This window comes from Nesoenas mayeri, assembly GCF_963082525.1.
Source record: "Nesoenas mayeri genome assembly, chromosome: 2".
In the NCBI taxonomy this organism is placed as follows: domain Eukaryota; kingdom Metazoa; phylum Chordata; class Aves; order Columbiformes; family Columbidae; genus Nesoenas; species Nesoenas mayeri.
Genome location: NC_137543.1, coordinates 159,031,626 through 159,047,737, shown reverse-complemented (window position 1 = coordinate 159,047,737; position 16,112 = coordinate 159,031,626). Strand labels below are relative to the sequence as shown.

At 49.1% G+C, this 16,112-nt stretch overlaps 1 protein-coding gene across 1 annotated transcript in view; it reads right to left on the bottom strand.

Annotated features, from left to right (window-relative positions):
* Positions 1-1,933: 1,933 nt before the first annotated feature.
* The window catches only part of LOC308053382 (mitogen-activated protein kinase kinase kinase 3-like), a gene marked incomplete at both ends in the record, with an annotated part of 87,014 nt that continues 72,835 nt past the window's right edge, over positions 1,934-16,112 (bottom strand). The window contains 9 exons of the mRNA XM_080364232.1: positions 1,934-2,162; positions 3,494-3,671; positions 4,248-4,377; positions 7,373-7,504; positions 8,556-8,704; positions 9,528-9,722; positions 10,708-10,800; positions 12,693-12,760; positions 15,670-15,743. Coding sequence (XP_080220358.1) covers positions 1,934-2,162; positions 3,494-3,671; positions 4,248-4,377; positions 7,373-7,504; positions 8,556-8,704; positions 9,528-9,722; positions 10,708-10,800; positions 12,693-12,760; positions 15,670-15,743 — 1,248 coding nt within the window. The remainder of the gene's footprint in view (positions 2,163-3,493; positions 3,672-4,247; positions 4,378-7,372; positions 7,505-8,555; positions 8,705-9,527; positions 9,723-10,707; positions 10,801-12,692; positions 12,761-15,669; positions 15,744-16,112) is intronic.

Sequence of the window (16,112 nt, the reverse complement as noted above, 5' to 3'; positions counted from 1 at the left end):
TTGGAATGAAGGAAAACACCCCCCCACCACCAAAGGGCTGAGAAAATAAAACCAAACGGATTCAAGGAAAGAGGAGAAAACAGCTTAAAACGTGCTATTATATTTTTGTTTTAGCTTTGGTGAACACACTTTGTCACCCTCTTCTGACAAAACCCTCCCAGCCAACACGGATGATTTCTTTTCTCTTCTATTATTTTCCACCTATCCCATATTATTCAGACTGACGGATTTGGTCCTATTCACAGAATAAAATCCTCCATTCCCCCATGAAAAAAGGAGATGATGTTACCCCCCCATTGCCAGCAGTGACCTGCTGGTCACCACCACAGTGACCCAAATAAGTGCCCCCCTCCAGCAGTCACTGCTTATTTAACCCTTTGCTGAGCTGGGTGGAAATGGTTTAACGCATCAGGGAAGGGGGAGGTGGGATGGTGCAATTAATTTCCCTCAATCAAACAAAATGATTAATTAATGAGCATCCAGGGACTCCGTGCTCACTCGCTGCCTGGGTTTCCCAGCTGGGTAGAGCTGGTTGAAGAGGCCGTAGCCCAACTCTGCTTTCAACTGGCCCGGTTTCTCCTACAATATCAAGTAGACTGGGGGAATAAATCTGTTTCCAGCTGCCAGAGCTCTGCTCTCCTGCTCTGAGGTGGCCTCACCTCAGGTGATGTCCCCATCCCTGCACCCAGGGCTGGTCCCATGAGAGGTGGAGGAGAAGGCATCCAGCTCTGCCTAATTTTAGGCACCTGCTTGGGTTTTATAGAGACCTACTGGGCTCTTCCTGCAGTTCTGCTTCTTCCCAAAGGCACTGGTGTCCGTCCAGTCCTGGTGTAGCAGCGTGGGGACGGGCTGTGATCAGAAAGCCACACTCGCCAAGCTCCTACCTGAACCACAGAATGTCCTGAGTTGGAAGGACCCACAAGGATCACGGAGTCCAACTCCTGTCCCTGCACAGGACAACCCCAGAGGTCACACCGTGTGTCTGAGGGTGTTGTCCAGTCTCTTCTTGAACACTGTCAGGTTGGGGCCGTGACACCTCCCTGGGGAGCCTGTTCAGTGTCCAGCACCCTCTGGGTGAAGAACCTTTTCCTCATGTCCAACCTAAACCTACCCTGGCACATCTTCCTGCTGATGGTTCCCAGCACAAACTGGCTGCTACTCATCCCACCACAAGCACCGACGGCTTTTAGACATGTCTCTGCAGAGGTCCTGGGCATCCGTCCGTGGGTGTCACCCCCCAGAGACCTCCTGCGCCCCTAGAAGACCCCTTCTTCCAAGATTCGCACACGCACGCACCCACACACACGCACAAAGGCAAAGTCAACACGGCCGCTTCACGCCGAGTCGAGCATCACTCCTTGATTGTAACCGCTTAAGGCACAGAACAGTGTGAAACGCCGTCCCGCTGGAGACATGGGCTGCGCCCGTGACCTCCAGGAGGGTTCAGTCCCCTCGTGAACGGGGACGCCCAGGTCCCCCCGACTCTGTGGTCTGAGGATCATCTCCTCCGGCTTGGCTGAAGCCCCTGTCTGTTCCCCTGCGAAAGGTGGTGATCGCCACTGAGCATCTTACTCCTCCGCCAGTCCCGGGGATGCTGCCAGTGTCACTGCTGTGCTGGTGGGGGACAAATCCCATTCACCGCAATAAGCAACACAGCAATGGGGGACAACCCCAAAACTGCTGGCGGCAAGAAGGTTACTTGGTCCAAGACCAGCACCCGCACAGTCTGGGAAATCTCTTGCTCTGACTTCCCAGCGCAGCTTGGAAATCCAACAAGGTGGCGGGTGCCGAGCTGGTGACAAGCAAGAAGGGACCCGCGGGGGCCACCGCCAGGACAGCCCAAGGTGAAGGTCTGAACTGCAGAGCCCAAAATGCCGCGGGTTTGGCGGCCACCCCCCTCCCGCCGGCGTTTCCCCATCCCCGCTGCGGGGGCTCAGAGCCCGCAGTTGACGAAGGGATGTCTCAGCAGGTCCTCGGCCGTCGGCCGCCGCTTCTCCTCCACGAAGATCTGCTTGAGGAAGTTGCGGCAGCAGTTGGAGACGCTGTCGGGGAGCTGGGGGTTGGTGGGCTGGGTGGCGATTTTAAAAATAGCCGCCATGGCTTCGAACTCTGCCCACGGCGGCTTCTCCGTTAGCATTTCCACCACGGTGCAGGCCACACTCCTGCAACAACACCAAGCACGCAGGGGTGAGACAGCGAGTAAGAGCCGTGGATTTGTTTGCTCTGAGATTGCGCCTGCCTGGAACGGACTGCACGGAGATGCCCCATCCCTGAAGACATCCCAGGCCAGGCTGGACGGGGCTCTGAGCAACCTGAGCTGGTGAAGATGTCCCTGCTCATGGCAGGGGTGGCACTGGATGAGCTTTGGAGGTCCCTTCCAACTCAAACTGTTCTATGATTCTGTGAAACCGACATGAGATGGGAGCACATCTGCAGTATGCGTGGCCCCCTGAAGCTCAGTGTTCACACAGGTCCCTGGCACAGGGCTTTGCTCCCACTGGCCAGAGTGGACTCGCAAGCCTTGCCCTAAAGCTGGTGGCTTTTCTGTCTGTTAACCAGCAGATACTAAGTTTGATAAAAGCATGAGAGACCTTATCAAAGCATCCCGTGAAGGGAAACCCGAGCACAAGTTTAGACACCATGGTTTCAGCAAGAACACATAGTTTCCCAGAAAGATGAGCCACAATGAAACATGTTCACCTACATACAACTTCATCTCCAATGTGCACCCGAGAAGGAGCACGTCAGATGCAAAAAGAGCCTGAGAGGTTTCCCTGTGCTTGCTGAGGACTCCTCATCTCAGTACAGACCCTCTTTGCTACCTCCATTCATATATCCTCCTAAGGAACTGAACCCTCTCACCAGCCGGAGCAGATGGTGCAGGGTGAGTTTTGGTGTACCCACTTTCCTTGTGGAAAGCACGCTGCGAAAACAGTGTTTCCTCCCCATTTATTGGGAGGGTTAGTAGGGTTATCCCAGCTCTTTTAGACTCCAGCTGACACCTGTGGATGTCCACAGATCAACACATTGACAAGCAGCCGATGATCTTGGCTGGCTTTGTGCTTCAGCCACATGTAAACACCCAGTGGCAGCTTTTGAGAGGCCACACAAGATCCCCCTGAGATGCTGAGCGGGGTTGAGCTGACCTAAAATCAAGGCCACCAAAACTCAGCAGCTCTTTCAGCAAACTTTGTTACCAACCTGCTTTCCAGAATTGAACAGGGGCCACGGGGTCAAGCTGCGTGTGACTCTCAGACGTGGTAAAAGCTTTCAAAAGCAAGTTGTGACTTTGAGCGCTCCTGTTTTGGGACTTTCAGCTACGACACGCTCCCTCTGCATATCTGCACAGCTCATCCTAACATTTTAATCCCTTTTCCACCCTTTACACTGCTCCATCTTCCAGCTACTAGTTACACCTCTCGCTCTCATTCCAGTTTCCCAAAGGGATCGTTTGTTTAGGCGGCAATAGTGGGAATTCTGCTGCGCTCCTTACCACACATCAGCTTTCCTTCCGTAGCCTTCTCCACTGATAACCTCTGGGCTCATCCAGTACGGTGTTCCCGTGACAGATTTAATCCCAGTCCCAGACATGCAGATGGTCTGGATCCGTTTGCTGGCCCCGAAATCTCCGAGTTTCACATTTCCAGCAGAATCTCGCAAAATATTGGCACCTAGGGGTGAAAAGCAAAACCAAAAACCACAACAGATGAAGCAGCAACGTGAGTTGATGTGGCTACAGTGAGGAGAGCAGGGAGGGCAAAGGCAGAAAGGAGGACATGAGGGAGCCCTGGTGGGGCTGGACTCAGCATTAGCAAACTCCCCTTCTCCTGCTCTCCAACAGGGTTGAGTCCCATGGACTCTCCATGGTCTCAGGTCTCCCAAAAGTGAGCAGTGAATGGGGATGACAGATCATCCTACCCACGTGTAGACAGAAGAAGAGCCTCAGATCACCAGGGCCTCTCAGTTCTTGGCTATGTTACACCAGGTTTTCAGAGGTGCAAGGGCATTTCACAATAACCCTTCTCTCATGTGTTTCATCTGGGATTCCCAAGCAGGAGGACAGCACAAAATGTTGGTTTCAGCTGCTTGTTCAGGATTCTCATGGTTTAAATTGGTGAAGCCCAGTGACAAAAACACTTCAAACACCAGACCCCAGCACTATGTTTTGCACAAGAATTTATACTGGGGTAAGGGGAGGTTGGGTTGAACAAATCCAAGCAAGAAGTCTCTCTGGGTTACCTACTCACCTTTAATGTCCCTGTGGACGATCATATTGCTGTGCAAGTAGAAGACTCCCTGCAGGATCTGCCTGGTGTACTTCCGCGTGACGTTCTCGGTCAGAGCACCGTAAGCCTTTAGCTGGTCCTTTATTGAGCCCTGTTGCAAAGAAACAACACGCAGCAACTGTAAGGACCAGCAGAATCAGGTGCATCACGCTGCAGTGACTTTTTCAACTTTGCTGGCCACTCTGTCTCCTAGTTTAAAAAAGCCACTCTACTGTAGAAACAGCCAGATAAAAACCCACTAGGTGCTGAATGGAGAAAGGACTTGTTCCCAATGTCTCACATCCCGGTGGAGAAAGACATTTCAAAGGTCACTGGTGTGTACAGTGCTACCTTCTGCCAATGCTACAGACCCTTTTCCCCCTCTAGTGGCTGGACATCAACATGGAGAAGGACCAAAGTGATCATAGAATCTTGAATAGTTTGGGTTTGAAGGGACCTCCAAAGCTCATCCAGTGCCACCCCTGCCATGAGCAGGGACATCTTCACCAGCTCAGGTTGCTCAGAGCCCCGTCCAGCCTGGCCTGGGATGTCTCCAGGGATGGTTCATCCACCACCTCTCTGGCCAACCTGGGACAGGCGCTCACCACCCTCAGTGTACAAAATTTCTTCCTCATGTCTGGCCTGAATCTCCCCTCTGGTTTAAAACAACCACCCCTTGTCCTATTGCAACAAGCCCTGCTAAAAAGTCTGTCCCCATCATAATGATGAGGACATCTAACTGATGAGGAGTTACAACTCAAGTAACAGGTCAGCTCGACTAGTTCTTCATGGCCAAACTTATCAGTCAGTCTTCTATGAAGCCTCCTTCACCTCAGCCTGTCACAAGAACCATCCACTGCCACAAAGTGGACAGACTGCTGAGGGACACCGCCAGCCCACATGGGACTGCTTCAGCAAGAAGACTCAGGGAAGACAATTTGAAGCGCTCAGCCTTGTATTTCTGACCCAGCATGCAGGCTCCTACTGGTTTGGTCTTATGGATCAAAGAGGGAAGGAAGCAAGGGTGCAGACATCTATTGTCTGCATGGCAGTGACCCCTTGGTTTTAGCTGTATTTTGTGTCTACTTGGCAATGGATGTCCCTCCCTGTGCCAGAGCTGGGTGCTGGCAGGGGTGAACCACAGGCAGACTGGGGGTTTAAGCAGAGCTCACACCCAGATCCACCTCCAGCATTCAGGTTGGCTGAAGAGCAAGAGAGGAAACTCATCCCATTTCTGCCAGTCCTGCAGCTTCAGCGTTGATCCAAATTGCCATAGACCACCTCTTCTGGGAAGAGTGGGATGCTCTGCTCCCCGTCAGTCACTCCAACTTCACCAGCTTCTCCACATCCACCCATCTCCGTTGTTGCTCTGCCCAGCGACTGTTTTGACCTTCTCTTGAGGTGATCCTGTGGATGGGCCTCTCCTTCCCCTTTCAGAGTGCTGCTGAAGTAACCCGAGATGCTCCGAAATGACACCCTCATACAACTTGTATGCAGGTATATTCCCTCACGCACAACCCAAACGTTCTTATCTTGGACCTCCCTCACCCTGATGAGGGAACATCAAACATGATACTGAAGAAGGGAAAACAGGATCTTCAAGGCTTTTCGTCAGATGGGCTATTCTTTTCCAAGCATAAATTGAACAAAATAGTTGAATGGGCACAATAAAAAACCTACACAATCAGCTACTTCATGAGGACAGTCACAGAAATGCCAGGGTAATGGTGCACCCGAGCTTGGTCTCGTGAAGATTTTGCCAAGCTAGTTGTGTTTAATGAGAAATTTGGGCAGACCCAGCACCGTGGAGCTGCTGTCCTGCAAGGTTTGGGAACCCATTCACTTCTACTGGCCTTGGAAACCAAAGCCCTGAGCTGCTTTTGTGAAATGAGCCATCACTGCAGCATGAAAGTCAATCTGTATTTGGTCAGAGCTCTGGTTTATCGTTAAAAAAACAAACATTCAACTTCCAGCCCTGCTGGACGCTGCTCCAGCGTCAACTGTTGGTTTCCTGGCTGCTAAAAAACATTGGCACGCTGCAGAATAAGTGTCAAGGGGACTCTGACTCTCAGGATTTACCCCTCTGGGTCCACGTCTCATGGTAAGACCTGAAAGTGAGATGCCTGCCCACCAGGAGAGAGGAAGGACAGGGCTTGGAAGGGACTCAAACGCATGGAAGTCCACCTGATTACTCACGTGCCAGACGTGTTAGGAGAGCTTCTAGCATGTTTACTAATGACCAAAACGATTTGCAACCAGATGACTTAATAGTCCCTTCTGACCTTACAAATCTCTGTATAAACAAGGGTTTATTCTCCCACACTCCGGGGAATGAATCCAGCTGGACAGGCGGGACTTAGGAGAGCAGATCCTCCGGCAATGTAAATAGCGTTAGGCTGCTTTATACCAACCGACAGCTTCGTCCTGATGGCTGATGTAACTCACATGCTTGCAAACGGAGAAAGATGTTCAACTAATCTGCGTACATTCTCCAGCCCATGCTGAAGCTCCCTCAAAGCCTCCTGATCGTTTTCCCCACGGCTGTTTCATCCTATATCAAAGCCACAAATTGAAGCCACTCCTGCACAAGAGGATAACGCTACCAACAAGAAGCTCTGTCCTGAAGAGAAGACTTACAAGTAACTAACACTGTTTTTAATACACACATGCTAAAAGCCATAAATAATTGGTGACAGCTGTGGGTGGACAGTTGTACTATTCGCTTTTCCTGTAGGGATTTGCAATAAATACTTAAGGATGGGCTCAAGCCACAGTGTTTGGAACCAGATCTGGATCATGTCCCACATTCACCACGTTCAGATTCCAGACTGAACACGCCCTGCTCCAGGATTCCAACCAAAAACCTGCCTTCCAGGCTCTCGGTTTCCCTCACTGCATGTAAAGGAGGTTCCCCATGACATCTGACTCACAACCTAAGCTTTCCCAAGCCATATGGATGCCGAGATGCACCACTTTGGTTTGGCTCATCAGATAAAGTCTATGACTGAGCTGCTCTGTAACACCAAAACTAAATTTCGCCAAACTCCAGGGCAATCTAAACCTGTTCTTCGTCTCTCGGGATAACCTTTAGTAGGAACCACACTTACCCCTGGCATGTATTCAACAAAGATGGACAGTTTCTTCTCCTCGGGATCCCGCAAGCACCCATAGTATTGCACTATCCTGTCGTGACGGAGTGTCTTCAACAGCTGAATCTCACATTCTAAGGCATTCACCTCCTGCAAGAAAACAGCCATGCTTCATGAAGAAAGGGAATGGTTACTTTGAGAATATTATCCAAATATTTCTTAATGGTGAGCACTCTTTTTGTAACACCTGTGAAGCTGCCCCCATCAGCCACATAACACTCAGACATGAGGAGCACTGTCCTAAGAAAAAGGCAAGGAGAAAGGCAGATGGGATACACAAGGGGTTTGCTTTGAGACAGGTTTACTTATTATTATTACTTGTGCTAAGGGCTTTTTTTGAAAAATGTGAAAGAAGACAGCAGCAAATCTAATAATGGAATCATAGAATAGTTTGTGTTGGAATGGACCTCCAAAGCCCATCCAGTACCACCCCTGCCATGAGCAGGGACATCTTCACCAGCTCAGGTTGCTCAGAGCCCCATCCAGCCTGGCCTGGGATGTCTCCAGGGATGGTTCATCCACCACCTCTCTGGCCAACCCAGTCCACTGTTTTACTACCCTCAGTGTACAAAACTTCCTCTTCATGTCAAGCCTGAATTTCCCCTCCTTTATTTTAAAACCATCACTCCTTGTCCTACCACAACAAGCTCCACTAAAAAGTCTGTCCCCATCTTTCTTTTGGTGTCTTTTAAGCACTGAAAGGCCACACTAAGGTCTCCCTGGAGCTTCTCTTCTCCAGTTGAACACCCCAGCTCTCTCAGCCTGTCCTCCCAGCAGAGCTGTTCCAGCCTTGGATCATTCCTGTGGCTCTTCTGGCCCCTCACCAACAGGTCCATATCGTTCCTGCACTCATGCAGCACCCAGAGCAGGCAGAAGGTGAAGGCAGCAAAAAGGCTGGAACTAAGGAAGCATAGAGAGACCTGCAAACGCTACCTGAGAGAGAACAGGCCAACAGGGCCAAGGAACAGGGAGGCAGAGATGTCACCAGAGCATGCTGACCGGTGCCACAAGCCATTCAGGACCATTTCACTCTGTCTCCACACACTGCTTTCCATCAGGGACACGGAGCTCCCTGCTACCTCTGCCCTAAGCCCACAGCTCCCCAACGCGCTGCAGCACGCAGTCCTGCCCTCCTACTCACTTTACTCGTCTCTTGACTGTCAGGGTCGAAAGGCACCTGCTTCACCGACAGCTCCCGGCCAGTGTCAGCATCGTAGCAGAGATAAACTTCCCCAAAAGCTCCTCTTCCGAGCAGCTTCCCCAGCCTCCAGTTCACAGGTGCCTGCAGGGCTACAGGAGAGAGGAGAAGATTGGCAGAAGAGCATGGAGACCTCAGCATCAGAGTCCATCTGACCCACCAGAGCACAGATCAGGCTCACAGTGAGCGCACCAGGGTAGGCAGAGAATCACCCTTTCCCAGCAGCACCACAACAAATGAGTTTGAATTACACTGGTGCTAGTATGTGTGGGGGTGATGTCTCCTAGTCTGCTTTAGAGCAGAACTAAGTCCCAGAAAAGTCACATTTCTAAGAGTTCTTCCTCCAAAAACTGCTTTATTAGCCAATATTGGACTTTCCCCTGCTCTAGGAGTGGTTAGCAGGATACAGCATGGCTGAGCAGCAACCAGCAAAGAATTTTATCTCACTCCCAGGCTGTTATCCCTCACTGAAGAGGCCCAGAATGCACCAATTTCTATAGCATGAGCAGTGTGGCAGGACCAGAGCAGCCTGCAACACCACCTTTGAGTGCTGGGGTGACAGGAATACAAGCCAAGGAACAGAACCTGTGGATGCATTTGCTCCCACATCCCTCCTGGAAGCTCCTGCTGTGTGAACACACTGACAGCGCAACACAAGCGATTTTCTGCAACTCAGTAAGCGATGGACACCAGTTGACCTCATATACAATCTCAACTCAAGGCCAAGGGAAAATACAGTGTGTTGTATAAAATCCTCCTCATTGAGACATAAGCAGGTATAGGGTGTGTTGTGTTGGTGAAGGAACCAGGGTGCATTCATACATGGTTCCCATCAACCCAGTAGGTAACAGTAATTCAATTCTGTGTTGAGACCCAGATGTTCTGATCCCCCAGACATGGCTTTGATTCACTTACAGTTCCTGGCTTTCGTAGGGGAGGTGCTGAAGACCTGCAGACCTTTTTCACAATTGCTCCACCATTTGGGCCTGTACTCATCGTACTGCAAGGTGCTGAGCTTGCTGTCCCCATTAAAGCTCTTGGTTCGGCTGGAAGGGACAAGCTGGAACAGGTTCTCCTGTGGGAAATAACTCCTGGGGAACGTCCTCCGGCCTGGAGGAGAGAAGGAGAGTTACAACAAGCACACACCAGCTTGGATCTACCTGTCACCACCTTCTCACATCACCGCCCAGATCCAGTGAGGCACCTCTACAAATTAAACATCACACGTTTAATGAGACCGAAGCAAAGCCCCGTGAACATTTTTAATTCAATTTAAGAGCTGCTAACAGCAGGCATTACAGCTAACGCAGATGTTACCAGAAGGGTTTGAAACAGTTTCATTGCAGTAGGGTTTTTGTTGGTTGTTAATCACAATTAAAATCTGAAGAGGCAGGGATTTACACTCAAATTATCTCCTAAGATCACGCACAAATGACCACACAAGCAACACCAGATCTCGTGATAACTGCTTGCACAGGGGTGGTGTCGGCAAGGGATGAAGTTCATTCTGGAAGGCTCATTACATTTTCTGCATGTCCTCAGTGGTTTTTTTCCATGGGAACTTGATCCTTGTTCCATTTTGCCCCATATCAGTTGCAGCCTCACACAGTGAAAGGAGGAGCAGCAACAAGGTGACGGAGCAGTCCCCAAAGCTCGGAGCTTACCAGCTTAAAAAAGGACATGTGAACAGATACTGATACCCCAACATTTCTAGGGGATTTCACACATCTCGGTGAGAAACTTGCTGTAAAGGTCACAAACCAGTAACCTCAAAAGCAAGCGATTTAGGGGAATGGAAATATTGATGAGAAATGCCACCCAATCACGTGGCTGACTAAAACACAAGGTATACGCAGAAAAAGAGCTGAGCACTGACTTTCATACGTGCTGTAGGCACTCAGCGCTTCCCAAGAGCAGACCTGCAAGGTCTCATAGAAGATGCTCTTCACAATACACAAGTGAACCTCAAATTACTTGGTTCTTCCCCTTTTATTAGAAAATTCTCCTTCTCAAGTCCTCAGTGCTGGGAACTGTCACAAGCCACCAAGATGCTGGACCAAGCGTCCCCCTCCCCAACCCTCCATTGTTTTCGTACCATCACTGTAGTCCTTGCGACTCTGGGAGAGGTGGTACTGCCTCGGGAAGGTGCCACCTTTCCCAAACCTCTCGCAGAACGGGATGTCGAAATCTGGCAGGAGAGAAGGAGAGAGGTGTTTGTGAGATAAGCTCTGTATCAAACACCCAGAGCGTTTCTTACAGTAAAGGGTTCTGGTCTTCACGCTGAATTACAGGCAAGAACGAGGTAACAAGCTGCTCGTTGACGTGACCAGACATTTGCCAAGGATCACCCTGAAATCACACACTCCTTAGTGGAAAATAAGCGTTATACAGACCAGTCTTGGTCCCCCTAAACCAATGACTTTATGGACTGTGGTCCACACTGTTCAAATACAAAGCAGGAGATTAACACTGACCATGCCTGGTTTCTAAAACAGAGCACTAAACTTGTTATTTATACACGGTAAACACAAAAATTAGTGTGAAAACAGAACTGCCAGGCAGGGTCAGGCCCAGACCCATCTACTCCAAAACCTCTGTTCTGATATCAGCTATTTCCAGGGAAATACAAAAAACAACAGTTGGCTAACACCAGACAATCCCTCCCTCCTTTCTTCTCAGATGCGATTCCTTAACTCAAAGCCAGAAATCTATTTATACACCCAGAGCTCCAAACTTTTGTATTGATTAAGCACTAGAAAGATAGACTTAGGATATACAGAAGGGATTAAAGACCATCAGAGTTTGGATTAGATATGAGATTATGAGAGAGATGGATGGGTATGTGAGATAAGGACATATTTTTTGAATTTAAAAAAACCCAGCACGGGAAGCCATTGCTGATAGCACTGAATAACTTGAGATTAAAATATCTGTCATTTCGCCCCCCCCATATCTTCCACCTCCTGTTTTTCCTTCCATCCAACTCTAATGACACAGTCCGTTCTGATTGTTTGTCTGTCTTAGCCTGCGGCCAGCAGCCGCTCCTGGGAGACCATTCCTGGCCTCGGATGTGCTTCGGCATGATTTCCCCATTACAGCAGCGCACAAAACGAGTGTATAATGGCTGAAATATGGTCAGCAAGAAAAGCAACAAGGGCAGGTCAAGAGGTTCTCGGCGAGCCATGTGTGAGCGACAATGCCAAGTGGCATCTCAAATTAAAATGCCTCCCCCGCCGCTGGGGATGTATTAAAACCTTCAGTGATATGGACTGACTGCAGCTTCATCTCTACAATTCAATCTAGAAGTCCTGCCTTGGGTCAGAAATGAGTTATTGTGCCACAGGCTGACTGCCATTTGTTCATTTTTAATTGTGAAAGTCATTATAATATTACAGAGTTTCCATGACTTAACCAGCTGGATGTTTCTAAGTGATGAAGCAGGAACCCATAAATCTTGCAAGTTACCAATACACTTTTTCTAACAGCATTTGCAATACTACAGATTATTATTAATGCAAGTGGAAGAGGTATAACTCCCTAGAGAGTCTGAGACACAGGTTTTGTTGTGGAGGAACTAAGGATCCTGAACGTGCAACTCACAGAAACAAATGGTGATACCATGAAGCTGTTTCCAGCTTCTCAGCACCTCACAGTTGACTCCAAATATAAAAGCAAGGCCCTCTCAGCACCTTCTTCCAACACAGGAGGCCTCTCTGATCTTCCAACACCTTTATTTGCTTACACCCACTTACCTCAGGGCCCTTCCTACCCCCGTTTTGCCTGTTGTTGCTGTAAAGTGATTACCAAACCAGGCCCAAAGGTTCTTCAGTGTTATCACTATCGCTGCAGAGTCAAGAAGGGTTAACGATGACAAGAGTTGTGATTGAAGCTCTGGGCCTTCTGATTTTAGAGAACATTCACGTCTGATCATGGCAGAGTCATTTTTGAAGTGTAACCTACGCAATGGAACTGGCTTGCTTGCTTTTAATTACTTTTCATGCAGTGCCACCTCTTTATCCGGTTCCTTTACCTCATGCTTTTTATACTTTGCAGCAAATAAGAACTTACAAACATGCTTACCCATGCAATCAAGACTGTCTTTGGGGTGGCTCTTCCTTCCAGGAACAGGAGTTTGGGTAAAGGGAGGGCTGCAAGAGGACAAAAAAGAAAAAAAGGATACATTTTATTATATCAGAAAGGCTGTGAAATGAATTCCGAAGTGATTACAGGCAGAAAGTACCGGCTACACCACAAGACACACTGGTCACTGATCAGCCCAGTCTACCCAGCTGAGCTCCCATCCTCAACATGTACAAGAATAAAAACTGTTTGGTTTTGTTTGGTTTTGTTTTGATAGAATCATAGAATCAATTTGGTGGAAGAGACCCTCAAGATCATTGAGCCAACTGTTACCTAACACTGTCACTAAACACATGTCCCTAAGAACCTCATCTCTGCATCTTTTAAACCCCTCCAGGGATGGTGACTCCACCACTGCCCTGGGCAGCCTGTTCCAATGCCTGACAGCCCTCTCCGTGAATAATTTTTTCCTAATATCCAATCTAAACCTCCCCTGGTGCAACTTGAGGCCATTTCTTCTCATCCAATCGCTTGTTCCTTGGGAGAAGAGACCAACCCCCTCCATGCTCCAAGCTCCTTTCAGGCAGTTCAGAGATCAGAAGGTCTCCCCTCATCTCCTATTCTCCAGCTGAACCCCCCAGGTCCCTCAGCCGCTCCTTTTTGCCAGATCACAGCTTGTTCCCGTGGCCATACAAAACGAATGCTGCATAAAACAGAGTCACCAGGCTGAAACAAAGCAGCCAAAGCCCATAACACACCTACAAGATGGCACAGAAGGACAGCTGTGGATCTCTCTTCCCTCAATGTAAAGTGTTAGACTGCGCAACTCTGCATTCTGTGAACGTTGCTTAGTTGCTGCAGATGAACACCCTGGAGTCCGTCAGTCACTCTTGATTCATGCAGGTGTCCCCTTCTCTGCAATATCACCCCCATGCAGGAAGGGTCTGTCCCACCACTGGGCACACGTACTGTTCCAACACACCAGGAGGGAGAGAGTGAACTTGGTACTTCAAGGCTCGAGGTCTTTAAATAAATAGGACAAGGGGTGATGGACTTAAACTAAAGGAAGGGAGATTCAGGCTAGACATGAGGAAGAAACCTTTTTATGCTTTTTTATGATAAGGGTGGTGAAAAACTGGCCCACATTACCCAGAGGTGGTGGATGAACCGTCCCTGGAGACATCCCAGGCCAGGCTGGATGGGGCTCTGAGCAACCTGAGCTGGTGAAGATGTCCCTGCTCATGGCAGGGGTGGCACTGGGTGAGCTTTGAAGGTCCCTTCCAACCCAAACTATTCTGTTATTCTATGATTGAGCGTTGCAAGCAGATCTCAGCAATTCTAATTTCACCCTCACTTCTGTAAGGGCCAACAGGGTGATCTGGACAGGTTGCTTTTCCACTCTCCCTTTTAAAAAAACAAAACATGTGCATAGCAGTAGAAATGTGCTTTGTACAGTGCTCTGAAATCTAGTCATGCCAAAGCTCATCATGGCAGGTTTGCAATGGCGAAGAGGAATTTGTCAGGTTATTTCTTAGCGTCACACTGGTCACCGTGCCTGGTGACTGGCTCTGCCCTCTTGAGGCTAATGCCACCTCAAGCCATTAGCTTTGAAGAACACAGCCCTCCTTGTGCCTCCGCCAGCTCCTAGAGCCCGTGACTGGACACAGCTGCTGGCTTCTTTGCACATGAAATCAAGTCATACCACCCTCTCCCAAACACGCCTAATTCTCTTCTCTCAGTTCACAGTGAAGTGTTACAACCAGGCTGTGCTCTTTCTAGGTTGGTTTTGTGTGTTTAATGCGTTCCCTCGCCATGCTACTTACTTTTATTATAGATGAACATGGAACAACAAGTACTAAAGCATGAGGTAGACTGCTGCTGAAATAGTGACCCAGTCCTTGCCTGCAATGTGTCTGACCCTCATAAACCGCCCTAAATTCCCTTCTCCAGCCTGATGGGCTCAGAGCACCCATCGCTTTTCTGTAACAGGCTCACTGTTAGCTCAGGAGTTGCTCTCCAGTCAAGCCCTTTACATTCTTGCATTAACCCAGTCTCAGAATCACAGCTAAGTCTTCCTAGCAAAATCTACACAAAAGCAAAGCTGGGGCACAGAGGCTGGGAGCACAAGGAATCCAGCTCTGATACAGCCGTAACAATGAGCAAACGCATCACAGTAAATTCCTAAAAGTCACAAAAAGGAAATGGACCTTGATGCTGAGACAGATCCAAAGCACACGGAGCTGCAAACCAAAAGCACTCTACACAAATGCACACAACACAGACCTGCTGGAATGCGACCTCGATGCTGTATGGCAAAAGCGACGTTGGAAAAAAGAAAACCTTTGATGTAGGTGGAAAAAAATATATATACTGGTTCCCGAAAGGACACTCTGTCTTATACACAGCAGCAAATGTACAGTTGCTGTGCACGTGTGAGCTTGGAGCAACCAGCCGCACCAGCTATCGAGCGGCAGCCTGTGTTAGTACAACGTGTCCCAGTTGCTTCCTGCTGGGAAGCTAAACTTAGTTGTTGCTCGTCTGGTGTCCTGAGCACCTTGACTGACACGTCTGTGGCTGCTGGCAGCGCACAGGGGCTGCCGGATTTACAAGTGGTCAATGGAGAGCAGACAGCATGGCCGGGAGGAGGAGGCATGGAGAGGCTGATGGAGCATTGACCCAGTGACTGCAGAAAGCCAAAGGGTTAGGAGAAGGATCTGACCAAAGCACAAAACCTGGGCACACAAAGCCAGGCTTGTTTGCAGATGCTCAGCTGTTTTATCCAGCTCAGATTACTGCAATTCAAATCACACCATCACACAGCTGTCTGTGCTATGATCTGGTTTTTAGCACTCAGGATAAATTTGGTTTTCTCAGGTGCATCCTCAGCCCAAAAGGAACCTCAGGGGATGCCACTGACCCCAGCTCCTCTTCTGCTATGGAGCAGAGGCTTGTGAACATGGTGACACACACAACTCACCTGTCCACAGATCTGTCCAGCGACTGGCAGCTCCCAGACAGCGACTCATCGGGGCTGATGAAAGCTTCAAGCATCTGACAGCGAAAGAAAAAGGGAAACAATCAAACCATGCACTGTTTAGCTCCCCAAGCTCCGGCACTAGCAGAGCTCTGTGGGGTCAACGAGGCCACACTATTTATACCAGCTGATGCCAGCCCCAACGGGGATGAGATCCAATCTAAAAAAAGTTTTCTTCCAGGTGAAAATCCATTTATGATGCCCTCTCTAGATTATTTTTCTTTCATAGAATAATATCATAGAAACATTTCAGTTAGAAGAGACCCTCAGGATCATCGAGTCCAACCATAACCTTACCTAACTCTAGCACTAAACCATGTCCCTAAGAACCTCATCTAAATGCCTTTTAAACCCCTCCAGGGATGGCGACTCCACCACTGCCCTGG